The sequence below is a fragment of the Colletotrichum spaethianum genome (genome assembly GCF_022836535.1).
Source record: "Colletotrichum spaethianum MAFF 239500 DNA, contig03, whole genome shotgun sequence".
NCBI lineage: Eukaryota > Fungi > Ascomycota > Sordariomycetes > Glomerellales > Glomerellaceae > Colletotrichum > Colletotrichum spaethianum.
The window spans coordinates 1,362,751-1,373,452 of NW_026054773.1; the positions used below are offsets into that span (position 1 = coordinate 1,362,751).

Genomic DNA, 10,702 nt, shown 5'->3' on the forward strand with positions numbered 1-10,702 from the left:
GCATGCCGTGTGCAGGAAAACAACATTATAGTCGACTACTGAACGTCTCTTGATACGCATCTTCTGCTCTCCAGGCTTTCGATTTCACCATCCCAACCCGTCAAATGGCGAGCGACCAACCACAACAAACGCGGCATATGCCACTCACATCTGGCCGAACCAGGTCTATCGGTGGCGCCTGCCGTCCTTGCACAACACGGGAAGGGACAGAAGGAAGAAAAAAGAGGGTGGCGGGTACAGGCAGCAGATGCCACATCTCTCCTTGTCGGGACCCGGTGAGCCCAAGTGACCCCACCCTTCCGGGCTCATCGCTCGTCTCGGTCTGCATCCTCCGGCCACTGACGAGGCGGCCGGTGACGGGGCGAAGACCCTCACTGGCTAGGTCTTCATCCATCTGCCCATTTCTAAAGGTTTGGGTTCCTGAAAGAGGATGGAAGGTCTCAAATCCCGCGCGGTGGAGGAACGGCGGGATGAAAGACAATGGTTCCACCGGCAGTAGGTTCAACTGGATTGGCCAGCTCCGACATCGCACTTTGCCGCTTTCGGACTGGTTCGCGAACCTCCCGCCGACCGAAGCCGCTTCAGCGAGGTGTGACGATGGGCGGCAACGCGGGCGCGAACGGCCTCTGGGTCGGTCGGCGCCCGGCGTCTAGACGACGCGATGGACCAGACTTTCAGCCTCAGTCACCCGACACACTTCCCACGGAGGCATTACTTCAAAGTCGTGAGACAAAGCCTCGGCAGTCGCTGTAAAATGGAAGGGTTCTTCGACAGCTGCTCGCCGTTTCTTTGGTACATGTGGAGGTGGTAGTGTCACACAGGGTTTGTGTACCGACGGGGTCGGTGAAGGCCAATCACTCTATTGCTAGGTTGGTCTGCGGCTCAAACTCACATGACCGAGCTACCCACAAGCCCAACGCGTAGTGCCTCCTTCACCTGTGTTGGGCTTGCCATGGAGCAAACGCCACCCTCTCAACATTCAATCACAAGGGTGAGGCTTTCGGTTGCTTGTGATACCCGACAGCTTGAGTGTCCCATCTCCGCAACGTCGAGTGAATTGCCTTGAAGTTTGGCTGCATTTTCTGGTTGTCTTTTTTTTCGTAAATCGCACGTTAAGCGCAGAGTATTATCTGCGCTTGGTAAGCGTCCTGTTGAGATGAGCTTGGTTGGCACTTTGCTTTGACGCGCCCTTCGGGTTGAGGGTGAAGGCCATCAACACCACATTCTGAGGGATTCTGACATTTGCTGCTCTCGTCACGTCGTTGCAAATCATCCTCGAGTTTTGAAGCGATGGGTCTTCCCTTGTCCGAGGCCCAAGTTGCGGCGATGTAGCCACCCAGTACCCAACTTGATCAAGGCTGGGGCTGGGGCGGCTTGGCGAGTGCATCGAGGACCGGAATCGTGCGTGCCGGTTACTATCGCACACATGCGTGTCTGAGAACAATGTCCTCAGCTTGCTTGAAAAAAGAGAGTATTTACTCCTTCGTTTCTGCGCAATGGGGATTGCTGTTGTCCTCGTCCTTTGCAATGCTTACACCCCCTGCTCTTACGAAACTCCACGGACAAACCCACACTAGTGCAACTCAACATCTCTGCCACTTGATCTGAGATGCATAAGATGGAGCAGTGTTGACTTTACTGCGATGATGAGGACTGTTGTTGGTTATCTACCAGTGGTATCTCGGTGAATGGCTTTGCCAATCTTCTGCGGCCGTTGCATACTGTTCGAGTCTTTGGAGCAATTCGTGTGATATCATGAAGCAGATCGGAACTATATGATGGTTGATCCTGAACAGTAAAAGTTTGTTTTGTATTGGTTTTGAGGCCGAGTTCAGTCAGCCGAGAAAGTCCGTACAAGGCATACATGCGGGCTTAAGAATCCAGTGATCCTTCCAACCCAGATGTCTATTCTGACAAGTCCCTACACAAGGTATGGGTCTCAAGATCGGCTCCAGCCACAATCGTGTGGGTTTGTGGATCAACTAAATATATTGGACTAACTGGCCAAGGCAGCGAGTGGCCTCTATTTGTAACAAAGATGTGCGCAAACGAATGAATAGCTGATCTCGAAATTGGACCTGATTGGTCAGGCAGCTGTCGACTCTCTCTCCCAGCACTCCAGTTGAAACAAATTGCTACTGTCTTGGCTGACAACTGTCTTTGGCCCTGTGAGGTTCTTCCCGACACAATGAGACTCATCGTGAAGAGACTCATAGTAAAGAGGGTAAGATGGCATGAACTCTCCAGAATAATGCCATGTCTCAGGAGCGTACGAATCTGGCCCAGATTCGCATCAGCCGTCGTTCTGTCAATGTGATATTGGTCAGCTTTGTGGCCAATCAACCAGTGTTGCAGATGCCCGGGGCTGTGGAAGAGTCTCAACAGGGCGGCCCACCTCACCATTGGCCTGAAGGTGCATTTATTGTCCGGGACGGCAACCGTGATGGCCTGGTTCGTTGGCTCCGTCCACGGGTACGAGTCGTAGAGACTCCATTTTTCCCAGTCCGTGCGGCTGATGAGTGTGTTCATCTCGTCCTCACTCCCGTCGACAAAGGTGAAGATGGGACACAGCTGGGCGATCTCCCCCAGGCCCTTGCCCTTCGTCGGGACGGGACTGATCCTGGGATAGTTGCCGTCGAGGCGGCCCACAGCGATCTGCCGCGGCCCCCAGTTCATATCCCCGCCGGGGATCTTCATCTTCCAGATCGGCTCGTCAATGGTGTATACGATCCGCTGCTGCTTGATGACCTTGCACTTGAGGTTCGGGAAGACGAAGAGCTGCGCCACGAACGTGCTCCCCACGTCCACCTTGGACTCGGACGTCTCCCTGTGCGAGGACTCGACGCTGTAGCCGAAACTGATGTCGCTCGACACCTTGGCCGAGGCCGTGATGCCCGCGTACGAGCCGTCTGCCGAGATGAACAGCGATGCCGACGCGTTGGCCATTAATTTTGTCTCGCTTATGGTCTCCGTCTCCTCTTTGATGGTTGTCTTGACCCACGAAAGAGGGTGCGATCTCTCGCGGGACACGGTCGGCACTCATTCCACAGGTTCGACCAGGTAGAGGTAGCCCTCGGTCCGGTACCACTGGTATTCAATGTTCCAGCTATGAAGGACGGGTATGATCATGCGCTTGGGGAGTTTGCCGAATCGTACGGCGTCGATGCCAAAGTACTTCTTTAGCTCAGCTACACTCAGGCCGTAGCCCGTGTCGTCAGCGGGGGCTAGGGTTGGCTTGACCCGGCCGAGCTTCTCCGAGTCGAAGCTCAAGGGTTCGTCAGTGTAGAACCATAGCGGCGGGTTCTGGACTTCTGACATGGCTGTCACTAACCACAGGCCTCAGCTGTGTAGGTAGGTGTAGGCGTGCGGGAGGCGAGTTGTGAGGGAGATGCACACCAGGAAAGCCAGGAAACGTTAACTAATGACGGTGATGACGGATCGAACTGAAGCAATTATAGAAGCGGAGAAAAGATTCTGAAGGAGGATTGCCAGCAGTTTATATCTTCGGCGGAAGATGTTGTTCTAACGGGCATCAACCGCTTTTAGTCTGCAATGCACAGAACAGAGGGATATTTCGAGTCGCGATCTGTAAAAGACTTCTGACCGCCAAGAGTTACATCAAATGGAGTGATGGTAGCACTAGCGAGATTGTGATCTTTGCCGGGTAGCGGTAGTAACAAGACCAGTAGCACATCCAGTCGTTGATTGAGCGAACCGATGTTCTTCAAGATCAACGGGTGACGCCCGAAATCAGGCTTCCTGCAATCATGGTCTTGTCTTCACATGTTTAGTACTCTGGTGACATCCGTAATGATTTGGTGTCGTGTTATACGAGTATCGGAGGCTCATAGAGGTGTTGTGATCCATATGCCAGTATGATTCGGGAGCACCTGGACATAATTCATTCCTGCCATTGGAACCAAATCAAAGCTGTTCAGAGTCACTGGTAGCTCAACTTCTCATGCCTTCCATGGCTGTCAATCCATCTGAAACCGCCACTCGACGTTTGCCAAAAGTAGCAATATTCATACGGTGACCTGCTCGTTGAGAAGTTACAGGCTGTAGAGTGAGTCCCTGCTCCCTGGCATCGACCATTCATTGCCCAGCGAGTTTCTGGCGGGTTTCAACGGTCTGTCATGAACACATGCAGAATTTGCTGCGACCGATAGGCAGGCAATATCCAGGGTTGTTTTAACGTAACAAGAAATTCATTCTAAATTTCTAGTCTAACCTTTGGAAGTGATGTATCCCCAGCCAAGGGGGCCATGTCTCAGAAGTCGAGCTTTTGCGAGGCAAACAAATCGACCCGACCCAAAGTCTCTGTCGTATTATTGGTCCTGCTTTTGCTAATTTCTCTAGCTGTATATCAACGCGGCACAACTCGGCTAAACATGCCTGACTCTCTGTCGTTGTCGTCATTTGATTTTTCTGTCCTTTGATAATCGGCGGACGAGGTGGGGGCGGAGACTCCGAACGGGGTTGCGGAAACTGCTGGTGGGCTAGACCTTTAGAGGTTAACATACAATGAAGCTCGTGCTTTTCATTCGCCAATGCTCATTGTGTCTCTAAACTCTCCGGCACCGCATGGAAGCAAACATCCAAGCCTATCTTGGAGATATTATTAAAAACTAACTATGTGGCAGTGGTCTTGCTCTAAGTTTCCAGCGACTAGCAGTAACTAACGTCATAAACCAGCGGGCGTGTAATCTAATGAACTAATTTTCGATTTCTCCGATCAGTCCGTATCTTCCTCTCCAGTGTCCTCAATAATGACTAGAGGAATCCTTTGCAAACTCAAGGTTGTTAATTGCAGACAGCAACCAACGCCCTTTATCTCATCCCCCCAAACTTTGCAGCAGCTTCACACTCTTTTTCTTGCCCTTAATGAGATTTTGCTCATCGTCGTGAACTTCTGGCTTCATCCTGATGGCCATGGTTACCGTAGGTTTTTTTCTTCCCGTGATCCTGATGCAACTCCCAAATACTGTCAAGTATGGCTTTTTTCATTCTTGTTACTCTCTTTCCTAATGCAATGGCGGAGTTTCCAGTCCCTTACTGAGCCGAGTGCTATGACCTGAATGGTTCTTCGGCCAATCTACAACTCTTCTCCTACCTGTTCGGAGAGCCTGTCTTGGCTCTGGTCGACTAAGCCCCTAGCACTCCAGCGGCCGCAGTGTGTCCTGTCAATCATAGCTTGCGGGCAAGACACCTCTTGGAACTCGATGGTTGGGTTCTGAGCGTTCTGGAACCAGTCAAAGCGGAAGAAGCAGCCGTCGCGGAATTGGCCCGCGGGAAGATTGTAACAATCGTTCCTGCTCCGGTAGCCGCCATATGTGTCACCCATCCAGGCGCCATTGAACTGCGATTGACATCCCTGTGGGAACATACCCACACCGCCTCCAGGGATAGCGAGATCGAAGTGGTTGTTTCCCAATTCACCGCCGGTGTTGGTCACCTGGACAATCATCTGCTTCCCGGCAATGGAGGTTGACGTGAAGGTAAGTCTAGTGGAAGTAAAACTGTTAGCTGAGTTGGAAAAAAGTGATAATGTCATCGCCATCGACCCTCCAGGTTTTCATGTTTCACTGCTTGAGCTCGCTGGGAGCAATTTAAACTTACTTGTAGCAGGCGCAGCACCAATTCTGCTCGGATTTCCCAGCAAGTTTGGCTGCTGCAAAGCCATACGCCAGGTTACTGTTGACAGCCCATGGGCCATTGTTGCTGCATGTATACGCGTCACCACCATTGCAGGCCGACTGCGCGTTGGAGTTGAGCGGGTTTGGCCAGTTGTCATTCTTGTTACAAGTTCGCACGGTTTCCGATACCTGTGCCTTGCCAGGCCAAGCACACGACGGCTTGCAACAGTCCCAGTATCGGGTGGTGACACCGGTCTCAGCAAGAACAGCAGTCGCCATGAACAGCGTTGCTAGCAGTGAGCAAAACCGGGCTAGAGTTGGAGGCATCTTATTATATGATTCGCGGGTAGTGTAGAAACAGTTGTGAAAAATGTAGATGAGATGTTTGTACTTGAGAAAATGTTAAGACACTGGCCCTGGTGGTGACAGAACTTTGGTTGCGAAGGCGATATACTTATAGTCGCTAGTAATTCTATTGCTTTAGGAGAGGTTCATCATAAAGTATGAAGCTGGAGCGACTTGAAATCTAGTGGCGTGAAGGAACAACCCCTCGTACGGGCTACCAGCATCTTTTCTTTACGTGTACCAATTATCTTGGCGACTGTACCGCTTGATGCCAGCCCAGCGGAGATGCAAGACACAGACGGGGTTCTCCGGCTTATACTGCATGGTTAGTGGCCGCAGCTGAAGTGGATACGTGTGCCAACATTCTGTCATTTTGGCAAGTTTATGCAAAAGAAAAGCCCAGGCCAGCTCATTTGCAAATGTGGGCTGTTTGAGGTGCAATAAGCTTACTATCTGCATTCTGCACATGCAGCGTTCAAACATTACGTTCGTTTACCAAAATCTACAAAACATAAATTTTGAAGCTGGAAGGCCTTTTCACATTCTCATTGATTCTTTTTTTGGCCCATCGTACTATCATATAGCGCTCGGGTGTGTAAATTGTTACAGAGGGGTCAAGGGATAGGTGCGAAGGATAACGCTGAGCCTCAATATAGCCATCGCAAGTTAGCGTTGCCCACCCCAGCCGAAAGAAATGGTTTGCATAGAACTAATGGCAAAAAGTGCCTTGAAAGCTGGCTTGAATAAGGTCTCATGCAGACAACCAGCTCAGCAAGTGCTTGGTGAGCCCCGTGCATTAAGTGGATAAGTGAGGAGCCAACGAGACATTTACAATCAACTGTCAATCCGGACTCCCCGATGCGAGGCATTTGTCCGCGATGCTGCCTTTTGCAACGGATACGACTAAATATCATTTACTTCCCCACGCAATATGCGTGGCGTTTCCCCCCAATAAGATATAGCTATGCTTACAGCGTCTCTACAAGTTAGTGTTCCAGAACCCAGCTCCGGTCTGCTCATTTTACGATGCTATGAGCTCAACGAGCTCTCATCGTGAAGTCCAAGAAGAAGCAAGCCGCGCCCATCCCCATGACTAATCGCCTGTTGCCGAACCTTTTCTGTCTCTTCATACACAAGTCAGTTCTTAAGTTTGTTTACAACATTTTCTCCGCTCCCCTATATGTATGCCAAGACATGCCAAGACATGTAGTTCAACTAGCAACGAAAGTATGCTAGCCAGTTGTCATCTTACTGCAGGTAAACATGACCGCTTTTTCCCAGCTGAATGCAGCTTATTACAAAATGCTCATGTTCTTACGATTAGTGAAACATTGTTCCATGGTATCCTTCGCCTACGAGGAGGGGGAAATGGGCTGCAAAAGCCTTCAAAGCCAAGCTCCGCATCCACTTGCCGAAAAGGGTTGATTGGACATGGAGACTCTTGGATCTCTTTTCGGTAGTGTTGATGAAGCGCATTTCAAGGTATCGTATGTAGATCAGGCGTCTCTGTACATCTATTTTGCGAGTAGATAAAGGAAGAGTATAGGCTCAATAGCTCTGTGCGACAAGTTGCTACCTAGTCCTGTAAGACCAGTGACTTAGGCGGATAACATCGCATCAGCACTCAACAACGCACCGCAGTAAGTGGCGGATGCAGATGATAACTACTATCAATAGTCGGCGATGCATACGTCTTCGTTCCTCACCATTAGTCGCAGGATTGACCTCGAACTCCGCAGTAAGTAAGCACAGGTCCACAAGCTGCATGCTAAGAGGCAACTCTGTTGGGTACTCAGTTAGGGCCATCGGGGTAGACAACATTTGATGGCTGTCATCTTTGGAGCGCTGACATGGGAACTTGGAGATAATCAGACAATCGATTTCAAGGAGCATAGAACTATAAGTTTAGCATCTTCCCAAGTTTGAGAAGTCGTTGGAAGCAAGACAGAACCATCAGAGCAGCTTCATTAGAACACACTCCTTCCCTTGAACATTTCCACCATACTTTCCGGTTCTCAATAGCCTTCCTGCCAGCACAACCATCATGACGAAGCCCATCACGATCCTTCTCGCATTGACAGGTGTCCTGTTACCCATTGCCGAGGCCAAGGCTTGTACTGAGGGTCTTGAGTACTGCGGCTACAACTTGCTGAAAAAAGGCAAGTTCCTCTCCTCTCACTCTTTGTGTGCTATGCTGACTATCAGAACAAAGGAAATTACATGCGCGAGATAGACAATGAGCTCAAGAGAGTCGGGCTTCCTACCCGAGACCCGTATGAGAGGCATTCTCTCTTCCATTGCGGTAGTGACGGATGGATCCGCTGGAATGTATACTGCGGCAACTGTGAAGATGGCGGTAGTGGAAAGAGTGATTACTGCAGGTAGAACACGAGGGACAGTTGCGGGAGCTGTGCGCGGAAGAGAGGTGTGAAGTTGCCATATAGTCTTTCTGTTGGAATAACAGCACCAGCTGGTTGTACGACATGCACGACTCAAGGACACACATCATGGCAAAGGGCACAAACTGGATATTCGGCCCTCGGTTATCCATTAAGGGGATCAAAGTATATTCATGCCGAACTGACTCAGGGACGTACGAGATCATATATCTCGCGTACGAAAGCCAAGTCTTGTAGTTAGGAAGATAATTACGGAAAATAAATCTTTGGTTCACCCTAAATTTTAACCCGGATACGATCGTATACACGGGTTCTCTCAGGAAGAGAGAATCCATTCCACACTTTCTCTTCCGTACTGTCGAAATTTAGTCTTGATTTGGAAGAACTAGCTTCTACCCGCTGGAACCAACAAATCCGGGATGAGCGAAGCCGGAGAAGAACGGCAGGAATTCGCATGAACTCTCACATTGCTATATTGTACAGGATGACAAGATGGTCGGTCCCCATATTGCAGTACGACATCATTGACTTATGCCTGAAATTGAACGGGTGGGTAGACTGATTGGCAGAATCATCATCGATACAGTCCGGCACTTGAATGGTTGACGGCATAGTTGCTCCCTGTAATGTTTTCGTCCAAGTGTACTTCACGCCCATTGGAGACGGTATCGGTGCGGCGAATGCAACATGAGCAACTGCGACTCTATGTAGAATCTTGGCTAGAAACTTCACACATGCCTGAGGGCCGAAATTGCCGGAATATTAGCATTTGGCCCTTAAGGCATAGCGACTGACGTACTCACAAAGACATTGAAAAAAATCCCATCCCGAGAGCCTCATCTCCGCTTCTGTTTGTCTTGTCATCTCCAACATTTATCAAGAACACTTGCGAGAAATAAATGGGAGATTAATATTGATAGAATTTGTCGCTGCTCACCTCGCTAATACCGATGAACCTATTATCACTTTCAAAGGACGCCCAACTAAGAGATAGAGACACTTGGCAGTAACTTTAGAGACTGTCACTGCAAATCCTATCAGCTTCTCTGATAAGAATAATTATATCACTCAAACACATCAGTACAATCGGTGCTAAATGAGTAGCACCCGTTTGTTGTTATTCACGGTCTTAATTGGGCTATGCCCATGGGAGTCACACATTATGAACAGTTATTCTGTTTGCCACTGCTTATTATCGGGAGAGGAAATTAGGAGCTTTCGCACAGTCGTTGGTGCCACTACATCGTTTAGGTATGGCTGAAGCACACAACTCGGGAGAAGAACCTCTCGTAAATCGGCAGGCCTAGGGCGGACGACAGAGCCGCCCAGCTCCGAGGTTAACCGAGAGCCAGGGTGAGGTAGTTTCCACAAATGAGCGGCTTCAGCGATGAAGCCTTGGCAATATCACCCCGCGCCTTTTGTTAAGCTGACATTACCCCTCAGACTAGCCATTTTGCATCATATCACCTTCTTCTCTCTTAATTTGCCTCAACCTATTCAATTCTGTGCTACGGGCTCCATCTACGTAATACGACTCTTCCTCAAAAAGTGAACACACTGTTAGCAAGGATGCTCTGCGACGCATGTATCCCTATTTTTCAACGACCGACAGGGAGGAATACCTACCAAAGTCATCAACCCGATATAGCGTCTCTCGCCAGGTCTGCGTCAGATGGCTGTACTTTTTGTAATGATTTATTATCGTTTACTCGGGAAAATAGAGCGCCGACAGACTTGACATATGCAACCTGCGTTTATTCAGAGGAGGGACTAGAGCCCTATATTCATCTTGAATTCCGCGTCCAGCACCCTGAAGCATGGACTACAGTAGATTATCACATCATTCCGAATCCTGTTCGTAATCTCGATTCGTTTCCCAATGTCGGGGCCAGGAATGGGCAGCTCCCACTACTGGACTGTACTCAAGCTGTTCTGAAGTGGATGGATACTTGCTCACACGAACATGACGAATGCGTAACCCACGACGAACCAACCTCATATCCTACGCGACTCCTTGACCTGTACGGATCAAAGATTCGACTCGTCATCACAGATCAAGAACCTATCACAGGCTCGTACGCTGCGTTAAGCTATTGTTGGGGGCCGGAGCCTCATGAATTTCTGCGTCTCTCAGATTCAAATATGGAGCGTCTGCAATTGGGAATCCATGGTAGCGATTTGCCCATTGCCTTTCGTGAAGCTATTGATTTCACAAAAGGCCTGGGAGTTCGATATATTTGGATTGATTGCCTTTGCATTATCCAAGAAGGCAAAAACAAGCTAGAAGACTGGTCACGCGAGTCCAAAAAGATGAAGGATGTG

The 10,702-nt window shown here is 49.6% G+C and overlaps 4 protein-coding genes across 4 annotated transcripts; 1 reads left to right on the forward strand and 3 right to left on the reverse strand.

Moving 5' to 3' along the window:
* Nucleotides 1-2,293: 2,293 nt before the first annotated feature.
* Nucleotides 2,294-2,946, reverse strand: ColSpa_01871 (uncharacterized protein; the record flags this gene model as incomplete). The annotated part of the gene is made up of 2 exons (XM_049268083.1): nt 2,294-2,305; nt 2,401-2,946. The coding sequence occupies 2 exons, from the start codon at nt 2,944-2,946 to the stop codon at nt 2,294-2,296; spliced, it is 558 nt and encodes a 185-aa protein (XP_049124040.1).
* A 93-nt stretch (nt 2,947-3,039) lies between these two features.
* ColSpa_01872 (uncharacterized protein) lies at nt 3,040-3,318 on the reverse strand (the record flags this gene model as incomplete). The annotated part of the gene is made up of 1 exon (XM_049268084.1): nt 3,040-3,318. One exon carries the CDS (start codon nt 3,316-3,318, stop codon nt 3,040-3,042), a length of 279 nt encoding a protein of 92 aa, XP_049124041.1.
* A 1,777-nt stretch (nt 3,319-5,095) lies between these two features.
* Nucleotides 5,096-5,963, reverse strand: ColSpa_01873 (putative endoglucanase type K; the record flags this gene model as incomplete). Its single annotated transcript, XM_049268085.1, has 2 exons — nt 5,096-5,504; nt 5,620-5,963. 2 exons carry the CDS (start codon nt 5,961-5,963, stop codon nt 5,096-5,098), a joined length of 753 nt encoding a protein of 250 aa, XP_049124042.1.
* Nucleotides 5,964-8,025: 2,062 nt separating this feature from the next.
* ColSpa_01874 (uncharacterized protein) lies at nt 8,026-8,214 on the forward strand (the record flags this gene model as incomplete). The annotated part of the gene is made up of 1 exon (XM_049268086.1): nt 8,026-8,214. The coding sequence occupies one exon, from the start codon at nt 8,026-8,028 to the stop codon at nt 8,212-8,214; it is 189 nt and encodes a 62-aa protein (XP_049124043.1).
* Nucleotides 8,215-10,702: the final 2,488 nt, after the last annotated feature.